The sequence below is a fragment of the Urocitellus parryii genome, chromosome 1 (genome assembly GCF_045843805.1).
Source record: "Urocitellus parryii isolate mUroPar1 chromosome 1, mUroPar1.hap1, whole genome shotgun sequence".
Classification (NCBI taxonomy): Eukaryota; Metazoa; Chordata; class Mammalia; order Rodentia; family Sciuridae; genus Urocitellus; species Urocitellus parryii.
In genome coordinates, this window is record NC_135531.1 from 131,651,513 (window position 1) to 131,677,563 (window position 26,051).

General features: G+C 50.1%; 1 protein-coding gene across 1 annotated transcript in view; it reads right to left on the reverse strand.

Moving 5' to 3' along the window:
* Positions 1-1,582: 1,582 nt before the first annotated feature.
* Positions 1,583-26,051, reverse strand: part of Flt4 (fms related receptor tyrosine kinase 4) — a 44,526-nt gene continuing 20,057 nt past the window's right edge. The window contains exons 9-30 of the mRNA XM_026412313.2: positions 24,558-24,712; positions 24,307-24,469; positions 22,296-22,422; positions 21,060-21,168; positions 19,732-20,094; positions 19,273-19,419; positions 19,043-19,174; positions 18,801-18,907; positions 18,376-18,511; positions 17,793-17,897; positions 17,362-17,475; positions 17,041-17,129; positions 16,768-16,918; positions 16,202-16,296; positions 15,681-15,803; positions 14,695-14,806; positions 13,488-13,587; positions 12,345-12,450; positions 11,289-11,437; positions 9,776-9,896; positions 8,078-8,163; positions 1,583-3,500 (exon numbers count right to left, since the gene is read on the reverse strand). Of these exons, the coding sequence (XP_026268098.2) occupies positions 3,302-3,500; positions 8,078-8,163; positions 9,776-9,896; positions 11,289-11,437; positions 12,345-12,450; positions 13,488-13,587; positions 14,695-14,806; positions 15,681-15,803; positions 16,202-16,296; positions 16,768-16,918; positions 17,041-17,129; positions 17,362-17,475; positions 17,793-17,897; positions 18,376-18,511; positions 18,801-18,907; positions 19,043-19,174; positions 19,273-19,419; positions 19,732-20,094; positions 21,060-21,168; positions 22,296-22,422; positions 24,307-24,469; positions 24,558-24,712 (2,989 nt within the window). The 3' untranslated portion in view covers positions 1,583-3,301. The remainder of the gene's footprint in view (positions 3,501-8,077; positions 8,164-9,775; positions 9,897-11,288; positions 11,438-12,344; positions 12,451-13,487; positions 13,588-14,694; positions 14,807-15,680; positions 15,804-16,201; positions 16,297-16,767; positions 16,919-17,040; positions 17,130-17,361; positions 17,476-17,792; positions 17,898-18,375; positions 18,512-18,800; positions 18,908-19,042; positions 19,175-19,272; positions 19,420-19,731; positions 20,095-21,059; positions 21,169-22,295; positions 22,423-24,306; positions 24,470-24,557; positions 24,713-26,051) is intronic.

The window sequence follows — 26,051 nt, forward strand, 5'->3', positions numbered from 1 at the left end:
TCTTACTTTCTGCTTTTTGGGTGGAGGGCATTGCTCACAGTCTGGAGTCTGAGAGATGAAAGGGGCCAAGAGATCTTTGTGGTATGAAGGAGCACACTTTTGTCTAATGTGACTTCTTTCATGTTACCCCCACTCCTTGCTGGTTAAGTTCCTATACATGAATCTTAGAGTTGTGGTATTCCAGGGAGTGAAAGCAGGGGTGGGACTTGGGGGACACCAAAGTTTAGCACTAAGGGCCCAGTCCAGACAGGACCACAGGAGCCCAGAAATATGAGAGCAGCCCCACCTGGGAAAGCTGTAACAGCAGAGGGTGCCACTTCCTATGTGGGTGGACTTTGGGCTTGGTGACCTGGGGAGGAACGGTTGTCTCATCCTGTCCAAGTTCTATCAATTACAGTACAAAATCAAGCATTCCAAACACACACAAACGTTCAGTGTGGAATCTTTTCTACTTTCAGATTTATTCTATACAAGTGAAAGCAAATAACAAAGACAACAACAACAAAAAACCAACTCATCACTAATAGTTGCCTTTATGGGGAGGGCCTCTTCCCACCATGAAAACAAGGCTGGGGACATCAGGTATCACTGCTATGGACAGGAAGCAGACCACAGAGAGGAGGGAGAGACCAGGATTTCTACCTTTTGCCTGGGTCCTTTCTGCTCTCCTGAGTGAGGGGCCCCATTAGGGCCGTGCTGATAGTCCTGCTACGCTCATCTGCTGGGGACCAGCTAACAGGGCTGCTGCCGCCCAGTGGACATCACTGGTTTTTCCTCTAGAGCCTCTGGCCCAGTTGCCTGGCCATCTTCTCCTAGAAAACTTGCTGAGATTGTGTCCTGTGGCCTGTGTCATTCCCCAATCTCCTGCTGCCTCCTAAGATAGCCGCTTACTGCTGACAAAGTTCCACAGACATAGCACACAGGTTCCTGAAGGACCCAACGGCGCCGCAGCCTAAGCGCTCTGCGTTCTCCTGGCTGGGATCATCTACCTGAGCCAGTGCTCAGCCTCGGGTCCCAGCTCACATTTCCCTGACTTCAGAGTACAGGCAAGATTAAACCAGAGAGGTGATCTCAGGCTCGTACTGCAGCCTTCTGGAAATGTTTCTTTGAGTGTGTTGGGTAGTCCCTTGCGCAGGGGCGGCCATTCCGGATGCGGACGCTAAGAGCTGACGCAGAGGATTCACCCTAGGCTGAGCTCCCCAAGTCCACGGGTCACCGATGCTCAGGGGGAAGCATATGGCTGTAGCAGGAGGCGACAAACTGCTGTGTTAGTTTACAAATAAAGTAGGTTTTCGGGGAGCGCATTTGTAGCGGGCTGGGAGCTCACATCTCCTCTCTGCTGATGGGAGCCAGCATCCTGCTGCCTCCCTGCGCCATCTGCTGGCACATTGAGGGGATGGAAGTCGACTTGGGGACAGATGGAGACTGAGTTCAGCAGCTCATTCCTGGGAAACCACACCTCCTTGCTGTGTTTCCCAAGTGCCCTAAGAGGACCCGTTGGTCTGGAGGGAGAGTTAAGATCAAAATTTCAGACGGCTGGAATTTCACTTAGAATCCATTCATTGTAATTCAAAGACTGGCATCAACTTTATTATTATCATTTGTTAAATATTTTAGATCTTTTCAGAGAATCTACAAGGGCATAGCAGGTGTTCTTCCCCAGTACATTTTGTGTGGGCAGTTACATGACAGGAGAGGAGGTGACACAAACAGGTGGGACACACGGGGGGAGGGCTGCATCTACATTGCAGGCTTTGGTCCCCTGAGAAAGAACAGTATCTGAACTTCCACTGGGTAAGCTAGAGGGACCCAAGACCCACAGTCAGGTAACATGAAGAGGAAGGAGGTCCATGGGGGAACAATGAGGACTACAGTCATACATGCATTCAACAAACCTATCATAAAGTAAAAATACACTCTGTAGGGAGGGTCTGCTGAGCAAGCCCCTGCTCGCTGCATGGCCGCCTGTCCTGCAAGCGTCGTGTTGGGATGGTGCTCGGGGAGTAGCTGGGAGGGTTGATTTCCATGGTATTAACCAAGATGAGGGTCTTTCTCTTGGTGGGGGTGGAGTGGGCACTGTAAGCTGGAACAGGGGTCTGGGAAGAGTGGCTCCAGCCTTCAAGGGTCTCTCAGCTGCTCCCTTAGGGGCAAAGGTTTGACCTGCCCAGGTGTCAAAGGAAAGGCAGATGGCAGGGTCCTCCCAGGGCCACAACAACATCCACTGATTGTTGAGGGGCACAGGACAATGCTGTTCTCTGTGCCAGCCTCAAAGCTTTCCTTAGTGGAACCCATGGTGTTCATCTTTCATGAGGAGGTTCACATCTTGGGAGCACCTGGGGTAGGAATATCCAGGACACAGAGGGAAGAACCAAACAGCAGTTGAGTTTTCAGATTCTGAGCCAGATGGTAAGGGGCTGGGGCCTTCTCAAGAGAGACAGGTGGTGACTGCAGCATCTGCTATGATAGCCCCTGACTTGGTTGGAGTTCAAGCAAGAATTGGCTAGATTCAGTAAGACAATCCCTGGGCTCCCTGTGACTGAAGTTTTGCAAAGAAAATGCTTCACAGCAGTTATAATAGTCTCCAAAGTTCTAATGAAAAAAAAATATGTTTGGTTGAATGTTTCTTCTCAACACTCAGGGCTGGGCATCCTGCTTTTTACTCTTTATAATCGGGTCATCGTGTACAGATGGCTGTCCCATAATTAGTTAGTTGTTGGTCCATCTCAGGATAAAACCCACCCCCCATTCCTCCTTTGTCACTTTGTGATGAAAACATGGCGCTCTCTCCTCAATCTTTGAGAGACAGGTGAAGAAAGTTTTTCTTGATGGGAATGGAAGGCTGCACATGGATGTGACAGTGTTTGTGGGGGCTGGGAGATGCTGGCTCAAGGCTAACTCTACCTCTGTGTGACCCTCAGATATATTCATTCTTTATCAGAAAACGGTGTTACACTCCAACTTTAACAAAAGGAGGTAATCAAAAGCCCGTCTCCATGGGAGTGCCTAGCTTAAGCACCAGCACCTGTGGACATTGAGCTAAACTGTATTTGAATCTGAGGGAGACAAGGGTGCCTGACAGATGACCTGGGACAAATATTGGTGACAGAGTTCAGGGGAACCTTTGAGCCTGGAGTCTTGCTCTTCTGAGCTAGGTAGAGAAGGAAGAGGAGACTCGTCCAGGACTGGAACTACAGAAGATGGATCCTCAGTCTGGGTCTCCAGCCCTCTGCTTGCCCAGCCAGGGAAGCTCCCTGCCCCAGTTGTTGGAGCCCAGGGTCAGAGAGCCTTGCCCTGTGTTGCCTTAGTAGCCATCATCTGTGAAGAAGGGCCCACTGGCAGAAGGGGAGCAGTCACCCTCCTCGCATGGCTGCGAAAGCTCCCCGTACTCGCTGTTGTAAAACACCCGACTTCCTTGTGGCCCCCGGTTGGGCCGGCGCCGCCTCCCCTGGGGGTCAGAGTGTGCTCTGGACACATCCACATCCTGGCCTGGTCCTTTACAGCTGCCAAGACAGGGAGGATGTCGTTAGCAAAAAGACAGAAGAGATAGGATGTGGGTCAGGTTCTGATTGGAATCATCAAAGACGCAGTCTGAACACAGCACGTTCAGAGACTCTGGGAAACACACACCTTTGGCTTAAACAGCAAATAGGACTCATCTGATCTGACAAACACTCCTGGGAACTTTTTCTGTCCCAAACTTGGACACAGTTCCACCTGGAATGTCTGATTGCATTCCCCCAAACCTGCTTCTCTATGATACACCTGCCCAGTGCAGATGCCTCTGGTGCATCTGTCTTTTCAGGGTTCATCAGATGTATTTCCAGCCATGCAAAGAATAGCGCCCCCTGTTGCCACTTGTAGTGAGCAGCAATTGTCTCTAATGAACAAACCCCTTGCTTACCTGTCCTCTGAATTCTGGATTCTATCCTACTTCATTAGGACCCTATTTTCTAGGACTTTCTTTTCCCCTTACCACCTGCCATTTGAGGTCCAGCAGCCCCTCCTGCTCACTGCCCATTTGGAAATAGTGTCCTTCCAAGATGGCTGCCCCTGTGCTGCCCATCTCAGTAAATGGCAACAAGGTTCACTCAATGGCTCAAGCCAAGCATCTGGCTGCGGTCTTTGCTTTCCTTCAGCTGTCACACCCAATGCATCCAGGTGTCCTGTCCACTCTAACTCCATAATTCACCTATGCATAACTCTCTACCCCTCCATCCCTACACAAGAGTGGGTTTGCAGGCTCTGTAATACTCTCCTGGAAGATCTCTGTGCTTTCACTCCTGCCTCCCTGTACTCCAATCTTTAGAGAGACCCTTAAAGTTAGTCATGACATCAGAACACACCCTTCAGTGGCTTACCATTGCTCTTGGGATGAAATTCAAGTTTCTCATCACAGCCTAAGAAGCTCTGCAGGTTCCAGCCCATGAAGGCTTCTCTGACCACTCCCCTAAGCTTCATTCTTAGGTGTCACTTCCTTTGAGTTTTTGGAAAATGCTGATTTATTATTATTTTGCTCTGCATGGTGCTACTGAGAAAACCCTGATATACCAATTGTTTCCTTTAAAAGTCATTAGGGTTTCTTTTTTCCCCTAAATTCCCTAAACGTTTCTCTTTAAAGTCAAATCATTCTACTAGAATTTACTATTCATGTGTCAGTTTTTCCAGGTATCCTTCTAATACGTAAATTTATGACTTCATTTGTTTATTTAAGAGCATTATCTTTAAACTATAAGTTAAAAATATTAGTTTTACTCCTCTGTATTTTCTTCCTCAGGGACTCTGATTTTTATGTATATTGTATGTCTTCTATTCATCTTCTATATCTTTCTTTCTGATCCTTTTACTTCAGTTTCTTTTCTTGACCATTCTCTATATAACCTCCACTATAACTCTGTTCATATATATTGTCCCTCTGGCACCCTGATCTTCATTTTTGATGAGATTTATCTCAAATTGCTTTCAATTTCCTTCTTAAATTTAGTCATTTTTTAAATCTTCATTTTATTTGTGAAATAAGTTCCCATTTTACATCTTCATTCTCTCCATTTATATTCTGAATTTTTAAATGCCTGACTTATGGTGCAGCTTCTTGTTTCATTATATATTTAATTCATCTTGGAGTCTTGTGTTACAGTTTTCATCTTTTTAAGAAAACTCCACTATGAATTTTAATTCTAATTTCCTGTTTTAGTCTTACAATAGCTCTGAATGAATAGTGCTTAATTTTTCATTCATGATTATTCATGTTGGAATTTCCTACACCAAAAATAATAGATCATCTTGTGAAAGGGGCGGAGGATACACACGGTGCTATGGTCTGACTGTGTCCTCCAAAGTTTATCTGTTAGAAGCTCAGTCCCCAGTGCAAATGTAGAGAGGCAGGGCTTTTAAGAGTTGGTTATGTCACCAAGTGGATTAATGTTGTTATCACAAGAGTGGGTTTGTTATAAAAGCAGTTGGGTCCTCTCAATGTTTCTCTCACTTTCTGCCATGGGATAATCCGACAAGAAGGACCTTGCCGGATGGTGGTACCATACTCTTGGATTTCCCAAGTTTGGTAACCAGGAGCCAAATCAATTTCTGCTCATTTTAAGTTACCCATTCTCAAGTATTGTTATGGAAGCATAAGATGAACTACAATAGAGGGCTTCTTAGGTTTCTTCACTCAAAAGTGCCATATCAGACCCACATCTTTGGTATCACCTCAAATCCCTTTGACTAATTCTTTCTTGCCAAAGGCAGCTCTTCATGTCAGGTGTCATACTTCCACCAAGGGCCAACCAGTCCTTGCTGGCCAACCAGAAGCCCAGGTTTTTCTAGATCTTTCACCTACAGACTTGGACGAAACATTACACTGCAGGGGAAGGAATCTGGCATCCTGAAGGGTCACTGAAAAGATGATGGAACCTGGGAGTGAAGAAGAGTTGATTCCCCAGGGGTGAGTGTGGACCAAGGATTAAGAGAAGACAGGAAGGGGCTGGGCAGGTAAACCACTTCCTTCTTCTCCCCATAGATGTCTCCAAGATATTCTGTCTTTGCACCTGTTTGGAGAATGTTCTTTATTCCAAGTGAACACACCTGCCCAGTGATCTGTTGCACCTTTTCTTGGCTTATCATAATGTTTCCAAGGGAACCTGTGCAAAGAATGGTGCCCTCTGTTGCTGCCATAGTGAGGCGCAGTTTCTGTAATGAACAAATCGTTGTGTGTGTCTTCTTCTGAATTCTGGATTCTACCTTGCTTCTGTAGGACTATTATTTTCTGGAACTTTCTTTTTTTTGTCGTCACCAAGCAGTATTCCCTTCCAGCTTACTACCCTTTCAGAAGCAGTGCTTACCAAGACCACCAGCCCTGGGGCCACCTACTTGCACCAGGGGATCTGCTATCTCCTACCAGGCCCAGCCTCCTCCATTCTCAGCCTCCTCCATTCTTTCCCCAGTGGGATTGGTCACTGTTCCAAGGACATGTTTTTTTTTTTTGTACTGAGGATTGGATCCAGAGGCATTCTACCACTTGGCTACAACCCTAGGCTTTTTTATGTTTTATTTTGAGATAGAGTCTCTCTAAGTTACTAAGGCTGGGTTCAAAACTTGTGATCTTCCCTGCCTCAGCCTCCTGAATCCCTGGGATTACAGGTGCATGCCATTGCACCTGGCTTGTCCTAAGGACTTTGCCACATGCTTCTCTCATGGGATAGTCTTCTGCTATTATGCCATGGCTTAGGATTGGCTCTACTGGTTCTGGGTGTGGATGGACACACACACACACACATACACACACACACACACACACACACACACACACATACACACAGTTTCCTGGGTACATCATAGACATGGGCTTAGTGGCCTTACTTCTTCTCCTTGAAAAGCTGTGTTGTTTTTAGCAAGATGTGTGCAGACTTGAATTTAAATCGAAATTATACTCTGGTCTATTGTCTGCCTCCTCCCCTCCTTTTTTCTTTGGGTGGGGATCAAACCCAAGGCCCCATGAATGCTAGGCAAGCACTCTACCATTGATCTACATCCCCAGCCTACCCTTTTATTTAATTATGTTTTAAGTGATAAAATGCTGTTTAGTAAGGAAACATAAGCCAAAATCTACTCCAGGAAATATTACTATCATTAATTTTCTAAAACCAAGTTACTAGTTTAGGATTTTAATAATAAACAAGTGGCAAAATATCTGATTTCCTGACTAACTGTATGAAAAATTAAAGTATACTTGCAAAGTCCCTCTTATGCTTACAAAATACAAATTTCTCTGAAAACTGAAATTTTGAAGCATTTTCAAATTTTTGATTTTTGAATGCTCAACTGGTAAAGTCTATGCAAAATATTCTAAAATCCAAAACATTTTGAAATCTGAAATTCAAAAACTTCTGGTCCCAAGTATTTTGGATAGTGGATCCTCAACCTGTAACTGACAAGTTGTAAATCATTAACATACCTGCAACAAATGTGAAAATAAGATCAACTGTCTTCTTGTTATATAAATAAATAGGTGAGGTTTAGAGTAAAATATTTAGTGATAACGTCATATATTGATTCCAAACAGCATAGGCAGAAGCCAAGGATTTGTTCTGCAAAGTTATGACAGGTGACCCAAAAAGGGGCTCTTGACAAAGACACTAAGGTCAAGGGAGTGGTCTGGATAAATGACCATGGGCTATTTGGAGTTTGGAGATGAAAGTAGTCTCCCCTTGGCTGGTGTGTGTGTGTGTGTGTGTGTGTGTGTGTGTGTGTGTGCATGCGCATGCCCATGCACTGGGCACAGTGGATCACACATGGTTTCACAAAATTTGACATCTGGTCATCCATCAAATGAAAAGGAGGTATTTGGACCAGCACCCACGTACAGCCAGAAGGGGGACTCCTTTGGTGATGGGGGACAAAAGTCCTGCAGTATTAGAGCAGCTTCCCTTGAACATACAAAAAGGCAACAGGGAGCCACCGAGGGTTCTAGATAAGAGTGGCAGTGCACACCAAGCCCCAACCTCCCTCACCAGGCCTCTGCTCAGAGTCTCCTAGGGAGGGCAATGCCCACCTTTGCAGAGGAGGAGGCCTCCCAAGCCCTTACCTGAATCCACTGTCTTGTCTATGCCTGCTCTCTATCCGCTCAAATTCCTCTGAGGCCAGCACCATCCCACTGTCTGTCTGGTTATCCTGTGTGGAGAGAACCAGCAAGGCTGTGGGCCAGGCTGTGAGCACCAGCCAAGAAGGGACTTGTGTGCACCTTCATTCTGCTCATCTAACACCTGTCCCTGTGGGAACTGAGCCAGGCTGGGGGTGTCCATTCTATCACCTCCGAAGCATGCAGGTGAGTCACATGTCCCCACCATAGAGGGAGAAACAGGTCTGGGGGGAGCCATGGGGACACCATGCTGGAGAGCCTATAAGGTAGCCAAGCATGTCCTCAAAGTACGGGTAGAACAGGAGCAATAGGAGAAATGGGGAGAGTATGTGAAATAATTTTCTGGCAACTCATAGTTATCTGGAACTCAGGTCCTGCTGGAGACACACATCCTGGGTTTAGTGGGCCTTTGTTCCCTCTCAGTGTGGCTTGGTATGGTTTTCACTTTGAATTCCACTGGAGAGGACTGCAGTCTTCTCTAGGTCTTTGTTTGGCCCTAGAGATATGAGCCTGAGTCTGTGTGGACTGGTGGAGGGCTCCCTCTGTTGATCTGGCTGTCCAACCTCCTTGGGCCTGTGCTCATTGGCCAGGCTCAGAACTCACTGGTCCCATTTGGGTGAGGGCTGGCACTGAAAGTCCTGGCATGACTCCTGTCTGTGCATCACCAGAGCTTAGGTCTGAGGGTTCAGTCTCCTTTTCTACAAGTGGATATACTTGTCCACCTTCACAGAGCTGTTTAAGCTCAACTATGCTTGACTCACATCGGAGGACACAGGTGTCACTATATAAGTGGACACTAGAAGTTTTTTCTATTCCTCATATCTCATCTTCCTCTTGTAGTGCCACTGTCCTCTACTTGCCTGGTGGCACTAATTGCCAGTCAAGGAGGGAGGGAGTCTGTGACTTAAGCTGATGCAAGAAGAACTATCTGAGGGGCAGCTGTCCCCCCCCCCGCCCCGGGGAAGAAGAGGGCCTGGGGCTGCCAGGGAGGGGAGCCTTGTGTGGGAGTGACAAGAACACAGGGGAAAGCAATTGAAGGTGGTGGCTTTGTATGAGACCCAAAAGTACCTGAGGTGCTCCCTGGCCTTGACATTTCAAGTGACTTTGCCAAGGAGATACCTGTACCTCCATGCTATTTTGGCAGCATTGACAATAGGTGGGATATGTAATCATGCTAGGTACCAGATGGATAAAGAAAATGTGATGAATAGAGTATTATTCCATTTCTAAAAAAGGATGAAATATTGTCAATGCAGCAGAATCAATGGAAGTGGAAGATATTATGTCAAGTGAAACTACCCAGACATTGAAAGACAAAAACAATATAGTCTCTTTCATAGGTGGAAGCTAAAAAAAAAAACAAAGTAGAAAGTAGAATAGTGATTAATAGATGTTGAGAAGGTGGGGAAGGGTGGATAAAGGAGGCTGGATTTTATTAGTGCATGTTGTATGTATGTACCAAAATATCACACTGAACCCCATTAATATATATAATTTATACATATTAATTGATAATAAAATAGCATTTTAAAAAGCAATTGACTTCTGTCACTTGCTTCAGAAATCTCTGATGCTTACCTCCCATTGAGGTACCCCTGGCCCTGATCTGAGGTACACAGATCTCTCCCCCCACCCTTCCCTTACCACAGAGGCTTTGTACGTTGTTGGGGTCATAGGGAATTCTTCAAAGGTCTTCATCTTGGGGGCACCCTGGGTCTGAGTCCCTCTGGCCAGGTACCCAGGAAAGGACACACAATTATAATACCTGTGGGGAGAAAACAGAGGGTATTGGAGAGTCACAAGCCAACTACCCTACTAAAATCTCCCCCTCACCTCTCAATTTGCCTTCTTCTCCCTGATGAAGGACCTCCAGTGTGGGGTATGAGCATGGGTGGGGCCTGGGCCTGAGGTCTGGACATGTCCCTGGTCCTGCCTTGGATGTCCATCATGCAGCCCCATCTGAGGGATCCTGGGCACATCCCTTCCCTTCCCTGAGCTGCATTTCCTCACCTGCACAAGAAGGATAAAATCTCCAAAGTCCCCTAGTGGGGTGCACAGTAGTAGGAAAGTGGGGGACATCAAGCTGGTCCTGCTGCTATAGCCACTGGATGGCCTGGCCCTGCCCTAGGCTGAAGCAGACCTGGCAAGATTCTCAGTTCCATGTCTCTTAGCCAGGCTGGTGGGAATGTAGATGGTGCAACTTCCTAAGGCTAAAATTCTGGGAACTTAGGCTAAGTTCTCACTCCTGAATACCACTAGTGAGTGGCTGACTCTGCTTCCAAGGTCTCTGGCAGTGAGTGGCCACACCCTGGGAAGAGTCTGGGCCCCAAATCCAACCTACTGGACAGTCTTCCTGCAAGAAAATGTCACTGGGATGGGTACTGCTTGAACTGTGGTGAGGGGGCCTTTTCAGGGAGGGGGTTGGAAGTGCAGAGAATTAGAGAAGGCCAATTGCTTTATTGTTTGAATAAGGGCTTGAATGTGTCCTCAAAGGTACATGTGATGGAAGCTTGGTCCCTAGTGTGGCAGTGTTGAGGTGGTGGAACTTTTAATAGGTGGGGCCAAATACAAGGTCATTAGTGTGGGGGGACTACCCCTGGAAGGTATTAATGTAGTTCTCTCCAGACTGGCTAATTCCTAAGAAAACGAGTTGTTACAAAAAGAGCTGTGCTGACCCCAGAATCCCTCTAACCTCCTGTTCCACCATATGCTCTCTTCTGTATATGCTCCTTCTATCATAATGGGCTCTGTCATGTGACTCCCAGGGGTAAGGAGATACCAGTACCATGCTCTTGAACCTCCAGAGCTGTGAGCTAAATAAACCGCTTTTCTTTATAAAGTATCCAGTACTCAGTATTTTGTTATAACAATGGAAATGTCTTAATACTGATGGGCAGAAAACAGGACTGAGGAGGCTCAGAGGAAAGCACAGCTGTAAGGCCATAAGGCTTTGGAGGGGGGCCCTACAGCTGATGACCAAGCTCGCAAGGGCATTGATGACCCTACTGCTATTATTTAAATGATTCTAACATCCAAGTCATCTCTCAAGTCACTGTAAGTTGCTTTTCCTTGATGAGGTGTGAGGATAAAATATACTGTCTCCAAACGGCTTCTCCCACCTCCCCAGCATCATTCCCAGACCCAGGGAAGCAAGGACCTCGCAGCCAGGCTGTGGCGGTGCATGCTGGGCGGGCTGTCCTCCATGTCTTCAGTGGCCACATGCAGGGCTGTGGTGGATGCCTGCAGGAAGCTGCTGTCCTCTGAACTCTGAGAGCTGCATGGGGCTATGCAGTCCTCCTCTTCCTCCTGGCAAGAATGTGGAAGCTGATCAGGGTCAGAGACTGTACCTCAGGCCCTGCCCCTGCACTCAGGACTGCTGGGGTCCTGACCTCTCAGGTGGGGTCACAACGGGCTGTGTGTGTGAGCATGTGCTCTGAGGATTAAATAAGCTCCTGCCAGAACCCCAGCAGACTTAAGCAGTGCTCAAGGCAGTGCAGGGGTCAAGGTTGCTGAAGCCTTGCTGGGCCAGCCTCATTCAGTTCTCCCAACAGTCCTCCCAGGTCTCCCTTTGCAGAGGAAGCAGGCAGGGTGGGCTGGGCCTCAGCAGAGCATCCTCACTTCAGTCTCTTGAATGCTCTTGCAGCCTCCAGAACCAGTGTAAGCATTTTACCTTTTCTTGTTGGCAGAACCAGACCCAAACTACCCTTTTCCAGTCCCTGAGTCTCAGGCAGAAGCCTGCTGCCTGGTCACTCCTCCAGGTCCCAAAGCATGAGGTACTAGCCATGAGTACCACCAGGGAGGGAGGGATGCAAGACACACAAGTCCAGGACCTGGGTGCTCAGTGGGTACAAGGAGGTGAAAGAACGCATCACCATTATGTTGGGGAGTCAGAGGCTACCTTCAGGTCTGGGAAGGACTAGCCTGGAGCTCCTCATGGGCAAGAAGGATCTCTGACCATCTGCATGGCAGCTGGAGCAGGCATCAGGGGTTGTGTGCACAAAAGGAAGATGCCCGTGTCTTCCCTTTGAGTGACTGGGTGTGAGACAGAGATGTGGGTGGTGGGCACTGAAAGGGTAAGCTCAGGGTCCTAGGGCCTGGACATGCATGACCCTTGTCTGGTAGCTGAGAGGTGAGCAGAGCTTAGGGGGCAGTAAGAGCAAGTCCAAAGTCAGGGTCAGAGATTGTAGTAGGTCAGAGCACAGATGGGGCTCACCTTCCGGCCCCCACTCTGAAGCAAGTCCCCCAGGATTTCCACCAGCTCTGAGAAAGCAGGCCTTGCTTTGGGGTCTCCTGACCAACAGCTCAGCATGATGCGGCGTCTGCAAGGAAAAGCTGGTTGCTGGCCTGTGATCTGAGCATGCCCTGACCCTTCCACTAGCCCATCCTAGCCCTCCTTTCTCCCTTGGATCCCTGACATCGTTTGGATGAGGTTTGAATGTATTCCCCAAAGGTTCATGTGCTGGAAGCTTGGTCCCCAGTGTGTTAGTGCTGGAACTTTTAAGGTGGTGGAACCTTTGAGAGGTGGGGCCTAGTGGAAGGAGATTTCATGGGGGTGGTGGTGGGGGTTGGTGGGGTGAGGACATCCACCCTCAAGAATGGATTAAAGTTGGTTGTATGGAGTGGGTTGGGTCTCACAAGAGTAACTCATTTGGAAGAAAGGAGGTTGTTATAAAAGGAGCCTAACCCCTGCCTGGTCTCTTGCCAGGCCATCTCTCTCTCACATCCTTGCACCATAACATGATACAGCCAGAAGATGCCAAACAGACGCTGGTGCCAAACAGATGCTGGTGCCCTGCTCTTGAACTCCCCAAATCATGAGCTAAATACATCTCTTTTCCAGATAAAATACCCACTATTTTTTTTTTGTTGTTGTTATAGGAACAAAAACCAGACTAAACTTGTCTCTTGCACCCCCTCTGTCTCCCTACTCTAGGCACTGTTCCCCTTGTCTGGGGTACCCCTCCTCACCATTCTCCAGCTGCTTTTTCACTCCTTCTTCAAGTGTCACTTCAGTATCCCCACCCGGGGAAGCTTTCCATGATCACCCTGTCTCCTTCTGATTCCCACTGGCTGTTCTCAGAGCACCCAAACCTCTCCTGTCCATCATAGTTATGGTTACTTGACTACCTTTTTGCCTGCCAGGGCCAGGGCCAGTCCAGCTTTATTGGCTCTAGTCTCCTTGGAAATGGCACAGAGCAGGAGGGAGTTGTTGACTGGTCAGTGGTGGAGTGAGGGCCTGTTTATACAGGCCCCAGGCCCATCCTGGCCTGCCTATTTCCTGCTGCTGCCAGCCTGCTGTACTTCCTATGCCCATCCCCCCTGTCCCCAGCACCTGCACATCCAGCCAGAGACTCACATGGCAGGAGAGGCCAGCTCTGGAGCCCTCATCCGGGTGCCATCTTTCAGTCGCTGGCAGAACTCCTCGTTGATCTGCACCCCAGGGTATGGGGAGGCCCCTGAGAGCAGTAAAGGACTGAGGTGAGTGGGGAGCAGGCTGCCCACTGCTCAGCCCAGCCTCCCAATTGCCCCTGTCCTATTCCAGCCACCCTTTCTCTTCCTCCCTGTAGCAAGGTGAAGATGGGGTTCACTCTGTTGTGCCCAACCTGGGGCCTAGACTAGTTGTTGCCCTGTCCTCCCCCACTCTAGCTTTTTATCTAGTTAAAGGAGGATGAGGCCACTCATTTGTTAGGGGGCCATGAATGTCTACACATTCAACACGAATTAGTGAATTCACAGTTACCAGGACCTTTATGGGTGGTGGAATTCCACAGAACCAGTTTTGACAAAGCTACTTCTCCCTCTTGCTGCATTTCCCAATGCCCCACTGTGCCCACATCCTGGGATCTCCAACACATTAGAACCAAGCACAATGGGCTGGGCTGTCCTTGATTATTGTCTTTGTAGGCCTACCCATGCTACCCACTTTTAATTTATTATTATTATTATTATTATTATTATTATTGATACTTTGCAGAGGTGGGGTTTGAACTCAGGGCCAGTGCAAGCTAAACCTACCCTCTGCCACTGAACTACATGACTACCCTCTACTCCCCTTCATGTACCCTGGACCCTCCCGAGTGCCTCTTGTTCACACAACAGTACCCAAGCTGCTAGATTCTTCCTGTTCTTTTATTTTAAGTGACAGCATTTATCATCATTGCCATTGGTGATACTTTCTTGTTTGTTGCCTCCCTCTGCCCTAGAAGGGGACTTCATCATGTTCCTATGTGGGACTTGTATAAGTAGGTCTGTTCATTGAATGAGCACCAGCTCTCTCAGGGAGCCATGAGAGGTGGAGGCTGTCATGTGAACCAAGGCTTTATCCTGCAACAGGACCCAGGCGATGCCAGGATGGAGGCAAAGTTCTCTGGGAGCTGGGCCAGGATGGGTAGAGGCAGGAGGCTTTCATGGCACACGACAAACCACCTGCCCCAGAATGATCAGACAGCTTGCTCCAGGTGCACACCTCCATGCTCCGCCCCTGGCACCAGAAATGCTGATTGTACAATCTGGAGCTGGTCCCCTCTCTCCTCCCCAAGTTGGACACCTCACCCTGAACTCACCCAGGGAGAAGATCTCCCACAGCAGCACCCCGAAGGACCAGACATCACTCTGTGTGGTGTACACCTTGTCGAAGATGCTCTCAGGGGCCATCCACTTCAGGGGCAGCCGGGCCTAGGGGACATGCAGGGAAGTGTGTTCCACGGGGTGGCAAGGAAGAGAGGACTGAAGTCAGACACTGAGACATCCTCCTCCCAGAGGTCAGTTCCTAACCCTTCCTCCCGGGGTTCCTGATGTCTCTTCCCCATCATTTGTTTCTTTTCCTCTCATTACTTCTACCTGAGGGTCTCTGCTTCCAGCCCAGCATTCCCATCCCCTCTCTTCACAGCTTACAGAGAGTGCCTTCTGTAAACTACTTCCTTCACCTGCTGTCACCCACCTGTGAGTTGGAATGAAGGACAAAAGCCTTCTGTGGGGGACCATGCTAGACAGGGTAGCTGTCACAACACATTCTGGACTCATCATTCTCATTTCCTTCCTCCAGCCTTCTTCCCACCTCTCCCTTGAGCAAACCCCCAATCAGCCGTGGATGCTCATTCAGGCACCCTCTGAACTTCACCAGTAGGACACATGCTGCCCCCTGAGCATAGATGAACTTTTCTGGGATGGCCCCTGCACCAGGCCTGCCCGTCTCCAGACAGACATCACCTGGCTTCCTCTGCCCACACAGGGAGTTGGTGTCCACCAAATGGACCAAGACACTGGGTAAAACACAAGTTCTGACTGGAGCACTAAAGTCCCTGCTTGTCACTTCATGTCTTTACTTTCCCACCCCAGGCTGCCTTAGTGGACAGGGTCACTAGGGTCCTCTGTAGGCTCAGTGGAGGCATTGGAAGCAGTGAGTCCCCCAGCATCTGGGCAGGTGGCCTGGTAGACTAAGGAGTCCATGTCACCCTAAGCCAGCACGACCCCTCCTGCTCAAACAGGAGGTTTGTAGTCTCTTCCTCCCCATCTCCCAGGCCCCCAACTTTTCTCCTTTTGCACTCACGCTGCCTTTGCGGACATAGTCAGGGTCTTTGTAGATGTCCCGGGCAAGGCCAAAGTCACAGATCTTCACTATGTCACTTTCTGACAGCAAGATGTTTCGTGCAGCCAGGTCTCTGTGGATGCACTAGATTGAAAGGAGGTGGGGATTTACTCAGCTCAGATGGCCTGGGTGATGGCCATGCCTGGAGCTCCAGAGTGCTCCAGGGGTGTCCTTTTTGATTCCTGCTCCTTTGGGGAAAGATTTCTGTGCATCTCCAGGACTCATGGAATTGTGGGGATAGCAGAGAAAGTCAGAGAGTCAGCCAGACTAATTTCACATCCAGTTCTGTCACTGACTAGCCAGGGGACTTGGAAAGTGAATTCCTTATTTTGCTCTCAGTTTTTTCTTCTGTAAAATGGGAGAGACAGTAGCTAATCCTGGGGCCACTTTGGGATGAAGTTTGGACTGAGTACACATATGCATCCTGTTGGTTTTGCACCCTTCTCCTCTCACAGGGCCTGATAGGGATTTGGGAGATTCACCTTGCGGGAGGCCAGGAACTCCATTCCCCGAGCCACTTGGAAGCTGTAGCAGACAAGGTCTTCCATGGTCAGTGGGCTCAGCCACAGGTCTTCCACTGCACAAAGGACGGAGGTGGGCTCAGGAGCAACTCCTCCATAACTTTCATCTTCCAACCAGCCCAAAGGGAACATTTATTCACCCACCCTGACTACATCCCTCCTGGCCAGGTCCCTGAGGCCCTGGGTACTAGCTCTCAGCCCTCTCCTCTGACCTTTACCTCCACTCTCTAGGATCACTGCCAGAGCAGTAAATACTGTTGTACCACTGGGCCTCTGCACTTGCTACTCCACCCTCCACTGCTTCTCCACCTTGTCTTCATGCAAACTGCTATTCATACTGTGATGCTCAACTCAAATGTCAAAAAGCTCTGTGGAAACTATCGCTGGGGAGTCTGTCCTTCCTAAGTCAGAGTCCATTACATGCTTTTTAATGGAAGCCTCTCCACTAGGGCCCCAGGATGTTATTCTGGGCTGCCTGATCACGAGGTGCCAATCAGACTCTGGGCCAGGGGATGCCAGGCTCTTACCTTCTTGAACAGGATGAGCCCGCCCTGCCCCTCCCTTGCCCATCAGGAGCCGTGTGAGCAGGGCCCTATCGCTGCTCCCCGACCTTCTCCGGTCAGCCTTGGCGCCTTCAACCATCGCGTGGAAGCGCCTTCGCTGCTCGGGAGACTTCTCCTACAGATGCATAAAGCTGGTCTGAGGGGGCTCGCCTCCCATTAGGGAGGCGCATTCCAGTTCCACCCTCAGCCCTTGGCTCTCTGTTAGAACTCTGACTGCTGGCTGGGGTGCCTACTTACCGCGTAGGGGTTGAAGGCTTCTCGCTTGGCGCGCAAGAAGTTGGAGAGGTTTCCGTACTTGCAGAACTCTACGATCACCATGAGGGGCCCTGGGGAAAGGTGGGGCAGAGCCAGGCACTGGTGACTGACGGCAAGCTGGAGGGACAGATGTACAGCAACGCTCCGGCCCGACACCACCACTGCCTGATATCCCTCCTGCGCCCCACCCCACCCCACTCCAATCTTGCCAACCCAATCCCAGCGTGCTCCTCCCATCCTTAGCGCGAGTGAGCCCACCCCGCAATTGCCCAGTCCTTCCCCCAGGGCACCCCTGTTCGGTACCGTTGGGTTTGGTACACGCCCCCAGGAGGTTGACCACGTTGAGGTGGTTACCGATGTGGATTAGAATCTTGAGCTCCGACATCAGGGCGCGATGTTCGCTAGCTGTGGCGCCCTCTGGAGGGGATACATGGGATTTAGCATGGTGCGAGACCTGCCCGCCCCTCCTCCCTTGCCACTGACTTGACTAAGACACAGTCAGTACTAGGGAACAATGGGGTGGGGGCGCAGGGTACCCAGTACATCTTTCTGGTCCCATTGAGGCAGGAGGTTCAGGCGGAAGCCTTGCTCTGATTCCCACTGCCTCCCTGTAAATTCTTGGGTGATATTCTATCTTTGAACATCAATTTCCCTTCCTACACCACAGTCCCTCCAAGAGCTGCTGGTGCTCCTCACCCAGCTGGGAAGCCCCTTCGACCCAGTCGACACCACACCTTTCAGCATTTTCACAGCCACGGTGTCACAGCTGCTGCCTTTGTTAATGCCAAAAGCTGAGGCTTCCACCACCTTCCCAAAGGCTCCATGACCAAGGACTCTCCCTGTGGAGGCAAGGAGCAGGTTCCAGGTGAGGAACCTGGGGCTGAGGGAGGAGAAGGGTGGGTAGCAGGGTGACCTGTCCCAAGGCCAGGAAGTAAGGGGCAGAAGCAGGAGGAACATAGGGTACCTCTTCTGCCAAACAGGAAGAGTGTGTGGAGAGGGAGCTGGAGAGAGAAAGGGAGAGGAGAGGCAGACAGGAAGCCCTCAGTATCCTCTCCAGGCAGGTGTGATACATCCATTTTGCTCAGAGCAAGGAAATGACCTAGGGGCCTGGGAACTGGGGGTGCTGGCTAAGGGTTCTGGGGGATGAAGGCCCAGATGGAACAGGTCAGGTCAGGTGGGGACCAGGCAGGCCTTCCTGGCAGGAGTTCTGAGAAGGGAGGGATTTCTGGCACACCAGTGGGGCCCACCCTGGAGCAGCTGAGGCTGCCTCTGTCAGGCAGGGCATGGTGGCTGGGGCAGGCTGGATGTTGGCCTCACCAAGGTGCAGACGCTCCCGGGGAAACTCCCACTGGCTGGCGTCATAGGACAGGTATTCACATTGTTCCTCCAGAGGCACTTCCCCTGGGTCCATGATGATGGACAGGTAGCCAGTCTTGATGTCTGCATGTCCCGGCTGAGGGTAGGGGTGGGAACAGCTTATTGATTTGGTCGCGACCACTGTGGCTTGGGCAAAACTTTGCCTGCTACAGATGGCACTTGTTTGGGGGTTCAATGAGTAAAGGTCTGACCAACAGATAACCTTTTCTCTTATTGGAGCCCAGCATAGAAGGAAGGGCAAGTTTCCCAGGAGACTACCTGTCAAACCAGGCTGGGGAACTTGTTCTTATTCTTAAAGAAGGGCTGGCCGAAAGAAAGACCCCATTAGGAGTTGGGGAGAGGCTCAGCAGGGGAAGCTACCTCACCCTTCGCATGTTACAGAAGATGAGGAGGAGGAGGATCCAGAAAAAGACAGCAATGACCCCGGTGCCAACGAGGATCACGATCTCCATGCTGCCTTTGTCCTCCGAGCCTGAATGGGAAAAGAGGGAGGGAGGAAAGGCTATACCTTACCCCTTCTGATAGGCATGACTTGCATGAGATGGGACAAAAGAAGGCTACAGTTAGGGAAGAAAATGGGTCCACGGGAGCAAAGCAGAGCTCGGACCTTCCACCGCCACGCTGGCGGAAGAGTTGACGCAGCCCTTGGCGTTGCACACGCTGCACAAGTAGCGGCCAGCGTCTTCTTCGCGCACGCGCTGGATGCTCAGTTTCTGGTTCGAGTCCGCCAGGTCGATTCCTGCCGGGTGGCATGGAGATTCCAGCTCAGGCGGGCCTAGGGGCGTTGGATTTGAAGACCTCCCGACCCCCACGATCGCCACAGGCCACCCTCCTTACCAGACTCTTTCTCCAGCACCCTTTCATCTTTGTACCACACAATGCTGGGTATATGCGCTCCAGCCACCGGGCACCTCATTTCCAGGGAATCACTCACGTTCACCAGGAGGTCTGTCAAGTTCTGCGTGAGCCTAGGAGCTTCTAAGGCTGGGGGTGGGGGTGGAGAGGGAGCTAAGAGGAGGCGCAGAAAGTAAGACCCAGCACTCCGGGCAGGACTGGGAGCAGAGGGTGGGAGGTGGGCGTGCAAGGGTGAGATGGGTTGCACAATACTGAAGGAAGGGTCGGGGATTGTGCGTACAAGTGAGAGGCGGGGCTGAGCTGGGTAGTGGAATGCTCCTGCCGACCCAGACTTGCAAATAGACTACCCAAGCGCTTCTGGGCTGGGTGCAAAGGCAGAAGCCTCGGAGGCTAGATGAGAAGCGTGGCTCCGCCCTTGATCACCGGCCTGGCCCTCCTCACCCTGCACTGAGAGGTACTTCTTGTGGCAGTGTTTGTCGTGGCTGCGACGATCCTGCACCTCGCACACGTAGTCGCCCTCATGCTCGGGCGCCACTCGGGGGATGCTCAGGCTGAGAGTGGCGTGGCGCTCCCCTGGTTTCGCTTCCTCCAGATTGGCCTCCAGCGGCGTGGCGAATAGGTGCACGTTCTTGCAATCGAGCAGTAGCGGGTTCCCTTGCGCATCGTGCAGCGTGGACAGGTTGAGGCGGTACCAACGTAGATGCTCGTAAGTGTAGTTGTCGGCTCGGCAGCTGAGGCGCACGGACTGGCCCTCTAAAGGCTCCTCAGTGGGTTCTGATTCTATACTGAAGCCATCGGGGATGGCTGGGAAGTGGGGAGGAACCTCTGTGACTCTGCCCAGATATTCGCTCACCTGTCTGCCCTCTCCCCTTTCCCAGTTGGCCTTCGAATTCACTTAGTTCTCAATGAAGGGTGTGCACATATGTATCCAGGTGATCATACCACTCTAGAGCTCACTTCCTTCTTCTTTCTCCCCTTCATTGACCAATGGACCCAGCTCTCTGATGTCAGCCCTACCCCACTGGGTCTCCTCCTGACTTCCTACCTCTCTTTGTCTTGATCAAGCCCCAACCAGGTTGCTGCTCTCACCTCTCCTAGGAGGCCAGATTCCTTGAGTCTCCTAGACTCAGTGGGGCCCATTCTTCATTCTTTCTTGCAGCTGACCATACCCCACTACTCCTCCTCTTCTTGAAACAATTTCTTCATTAACTTTTGCCCGTACCACACTCTGGGTTTCCATCTCTCGATTCTAATCATTTCTTGTCAGGCTTTTATGGGCTCCTCCCTGCCCCCAAGTGTTCTCCCTGGTTCCATTTCTCTGGGGGTGCCCTCATTGACACCCCTGGGTCCAGTGACTACGCACTCCTAGGCTTCTTAGTTCTCCTGAGGTCATCAATACATTTGAAAATCTGAGTAAGCTGTAGACCTTTCCAGAGCAAAATGTGCACATGAACCACAGGGCTCCAGGGTTTTGGAAGGGTGGCAGGAGGCAAGTGTAGCTGCAGAGAGCCAGAGGACACCCTTGAGGGAGATGGCTCAGGGCTGAGGGAAGACAGTACTACTACCCCAGTGCACCAACACTTAGTCCATATGCTGATAATCTCTAAATATATCCCTCTCATCCAGCCCCAAGGCCGGATGGGCATTATATATCTCTCCTGGGTGCCTCATAATCACCATAATACAATGAGTCAAACCCGGCTCTTGACCTTGCACCCAGGGCTGACCAGGGGAAGAGGCCCTCTCTGAAAGGCAGTCTGGTCACTCACTGGTCACATAGAAGTAGATGAGTCGCTCGTCCTGGCCCACCTTGTTGAAGACCACACACTTGTACATGGCAGACACATTGGCATCCTGTATCACCAGCTTGCTCACAGTCTAGGTAGAGCACAGGTACAAAGATCCATTTCTAGCCTGAATTCCTCAACCCGGACTCTCCCCTTCTGCAAGGAGGCCACTATGCCCACCAGGAATGGGGAAACTGAAGCTTTAGGCTGTCAGTGAACAAAGTTTAGAGACAGGACCAGGAATGGTGAGGCAGGGAAGAGAAGGAACGGCCTTCACACAGCAGAGTTAGGAGGGTCCCTAGAAGAGTCAAGGGACAGTATTTGGACAGTTCCTCTTTCCTGTGGCTGAGGTCAGAGGGCAGTTTTTGGCAGGAACAGAGAGACTTCAATCTGTGACTGGGCTTAGTCTATGGCCATGTTGAAGGGTCAGAAGTCAACGTGACAATTGGTCAGTACAAGATAGATTTAAAATTCAGACTGTGGTCACATCAAGGCATCAGTTACTCCTGAACTGGGGTCAAGCTTGGCCTAAGGTCAATAGTGGTCATTGTGTGAGATCTTTGTGATGTGCCACATTGATTCCAGGGCACCTTTTTCTAGTGTCCAGGAGAGTCTTGGGAGGTAGGTAGCAGGTGTCCCAGGCTTTCAGAAAAAATCCTGGCTTCAGGGAGTAAGAAACTTGAGAAGTAGGGGAGGAGACAGGGCCATAGGCCCTGCCTACCATCCAAAGACCCCCACCCCCACCCCAAGCCGGGCACTTCCTGGCCAGCCCTGGAACAGGAAGAGGCTCTGGAGGTGTGTAGGAAAACAGGAAGTGACTGTAGGAAGTGGGTGCCTTTGTTCATTCCCCCTCCCCCTCCTGGCCTCTTCTTAGCATTGCCCCCAGGCTGGTCCAGCAGCTCAGCAGACTTCGGTGGAGACCTGGTCAGCCTCCAGCCTCATCTTCTCCAAGCCTTGGTGTTTGTGAGCACAGGGGACTGTGGCCTGGCCAGGAGATCTTGGATATCTGCTTCGTTGTCTGGGAAGAAGCAGGAAGCCTGACTCCTATGTGCATGTAGGAAGGGAAGCTGAGGCCCAGAAATTGAGGAAGGGTCACCTGGTTCTCAGCTGCTTTCCCCAAGCTCTTCTGGACAGGTGGAAACAGAGAAGGCAGAAGAGAGCCCTCCTAACCACCCTTCTTTTCCCTTCTCTTCTGGCCCCTTGGTGGCTGGACTGTACCTTATTCTTCCCCTCCACAAACTCGGTCCAGGTGTCCAGGCTCTCGATGGGGTTCACAGGGTCCTGTGTGGTCACCTCCCTCCAGTCGCGGCACTGAGGCATGCGATCCCGCTGCTGCCGACGACGGCTGTTACAAACCAGGAGGCACATCAGAGACACAGCCAGGGAGAGCTCACACTGGGGGATAGGGGTCTTTGTCATCTTCAGAGTCATCTTACACCTTAGTGGGTAGGGCCAGTTCTCAGGCCAAGTGAGTAATAGGGCCGGTGAGTTTGTTTCTGCAGTGTTGCTCAGGGCCTTGCACTCCATCCTGTGCACTATATCCCACTTTTGCTGTGTTGCTTCCTTCAGAGTTTACCTGGGATCTGCTTACCTCGCTTGCCTCCGGGCAGCATGTCATCACTCTGCCTCAGGAGGACCACTCCACTAATCTTTCCTTTACTCCTCCGGGGTTAGATGTGCATCCCCAGCATATTTGGGCCCCTGGCTCTTTCAGTTGGTATGAAGTATAATGGTGGATCATCAGAGGGAAGTAAATTTGAGGTACCAGTGTGAGATGTAGGCTATGTGATCCTGAAGAATCCCTCATGATCCTTGGATACTTCAGGCTGTTTCAGATTCACACCACTTCTACTGAGCCTCCCCCATTGACCGTGCTGGAGCCATAGCCTTTTGGTTGCTGGTGGGGCTTCCCTTATCTCCTGTCTAGGTTCCTGGCATCCATCCCTCCCTAGCTTGTGACACAGGATCTCTGGCTAAATGGCAAATCTGATCTATCACTTCCATGCTTAATGTCCTTTACTGTCCCACCCTAGTGCCTTAAAGACCTCTGCTCACCTCAGCATCCTCCTCTCCTGTCCTCTGCATTGTCTAAGTTGTCTCTGCCATAAATATTCTCCCTGGCCCATCTGTCTTATTGATATCCAGCTTAGTTTAAGGGGGCATTGCTCAGCAGTTGGGTAGGCTGTTTTCTTTGTTGAGAAAGTTGCCCTTCTTCTTTAAACCTGCTGTTGCTTTATCTATATGGGGGTGATTGTGAGCTGCATAGATGAGCAAAGGCACATAAACATGCTTAGTGTGTTCTGAGGCCCAGAACAGAGTTTTATAGCAATATTCCAAGTCTGCCCACTTCGTGGGAGGGGCCATCATTGGTACCCAGATGCACTTCCTTTTGTCCTTCCTAAATGATGCAATTATGCACCCAGGGGCTTGCTCTTGAGAGAACTGGGTGGGGGCTAGCCCCATCCCCATAGTCCAACCTGGCCTGCTGGCATAGGACTGAATCAGTGATTCAATATTGTTAAAATGCTCATACTGTCCGATGTGATCTACAGATTCAATGCAATTGCTTTTATCAAAATGCCAATGACATTATCCACAGAAATAGAAAAACAATCTTAAATTCAGATAGAACCACAAAAGACCCTGGATAGTGAAAGCAATCTTGAATGAAAAGAACAAAGCTGGAGGCATCACATTACTCAATTTCAAAATATACTATAAAGGTACAGTACCAAAGTAGCATGGTACTGGCATAAAAACAGGGACTTGGACCAATGGAACAGACTAGAGAGCCCAGAAATAAATACATGCACTTAGAGATGATTTACAATAAAGGTGCCAAAAACACACACTGGGAAAACAAAAGTCTCTTCAGTGATGAGAAAACTGTCTATCCACATGCAGAAGAATGAAACTAGACTCTTGTCTCTCACCAGTTATAAAAATCAGTTTGAAATTGATTAAAATTATAAAACTTAAAGCTATAATGTTACTAGAAGAAAAAATAGAGAAGCTGTTTCATGACGTTGGTCTGGGAAAGCGTTTTTATGAATAATACCTCAAAAGCATAGGCAACAAAAGCAAAGATAGGGTTTGAGTTCAGAATAGGGATCTCGGAGGGGTACAAGTAAGGTCTGGGTGGCAAGAGGGGCTGAAAACTGAGTTCACCATGGTTGAGGTTGGGGAAATGGAGGTTAAATAGAGGAGAATGGGGTTGGGGCATACTTACAGGCTGCGCTGGGCAAATGTCTTGCAGGGTGTCCAGGGCCGCCAGTGCCACTGGATGCTGAGAGGTGGGGGCACCCCATAGGCTGTGCAGGTGAGGGCCTGGCGACTGTGGCGGGAGTAGATGCTGGGGGAGGAGGCTTCCTTCTCATGGATGTGTGGGGGTACTAGGGGAACAGGCATCAGCCAATCAGGTGACCCCATCACCACACCTACCCAACCACCTGTCCCCTCTCCCATCCTCCCTGCCTGTACCATTCACCACCAGCTCCAGGCTGATGTTGCACCTCAGGCCGGCTGCTGAGTTCCACAGGGCAAGTGTGTAGATGCCTGCACTTGCTTCGGTCACTTCTTTGAGCACCAGAGCATGTGGACTGTGGCGCCCAGTCACTGCCTTTTTGTCCTTGTACCTGGCCCAGGAAGGGAGTTCAGGGGCTGTGTGGACCCTGCCTCATGCTGACACTTCCACCCCATCTAGCCAGAATGGTTCCAGGACCCCCCCCCCCAAACTGTATACCCAACTTCCTGAATGCTCTAGTCTCTTCTATTTGCATATAACCCATGCACATCCCTCCATCTCTACATTACTTACAATGCTTAATACAATATAAATACTATGTAAATGCAATGTAAATGCTGCGTTATACCAAAGCATTTAGGAAATGATGACAAGAACAAAGCCTGCACATGTTTGGTCAGTAGAGACACAATTTTTTTTCCAAATATTTTCAATCCACAGTTGTTTGAATCCACAGATGCAGAACACAGAGATATGGAGGGCCCATGTATACTGCTGGAAATGGGAAGAGAAGACCAAGTGGCTTTTCCTGATGGGCCAGGTCAGGGCAAGCAGTCCCTCCTGGATCAGACCAGAAAGGGCCAGCAGCAGTGTGGGTGGGATGGGTGGGGCAGCAGTCTCTGGTCTGGGGAACAGATGGTCAAAGGCTTTAGGCTTTATCAGCTGGGTCTCATAACTCCATCAGGTGGTCAGCTCAGGAACATCCCTGAGACCTTGCAGCAGCAACTCCTGCCTTTGTTCCTAAAGCCTTTGAGATCTTTCCCCACGTGATGGGGAGACTGTGTTTCTGCTCAGTGCAGTCCCCTTAACTCTGTGGCCTTGGTTTGCCTTCAATTACCAGGCTTATCAAGTTCAGTCTAGGAAGGTTCTGCCCAACTCCCCAGTCTCCTCTGGTTGGCTCTTCCATACTAGTTGGGCTGCAGCATCAGGTACCAACTACAGGGCTCTCAATGGGCTCTGTCCTCTTTCTCACAGTCCAAATCCAGAAGTGAAGCTTTAGTCCCCAAGGAGCACAACTGGACTTCTTACCATGCAAGGAGATCTCTGCTTGGCTTTCTGATCCCCAATTCTGCCCTTTCCTGAGCTCTCCAGACACATGGTCTACCCAGGATCTTGGCATTTACTGCTGCTCTTGCTTGGATTCTCTTTCCTATAGATGACAGTCTGCAGGGCTCTTTACTTTCTGTTTTTGGGTTAGAGTATTCATTAAAGAATACTAGCTCATCCTCTCCTGTCTCATTATGTGGGTGGTACTTGGCTGGACCCTGTCCCTGTCTTACTGATCATTAGCCCATTGGTTTTCTTTCTTTTCGTTTTGTTTCAGTGCTGGGGATTAAACCCAGGGCCTCACGCCCTGGTATTTGCTCTACCACAAGCTACATCTCCAGATAGCCTATTGATTTTTAGATATGTGTCTATTGATTGTCTATACCCTCTGAGCTATGAACCCC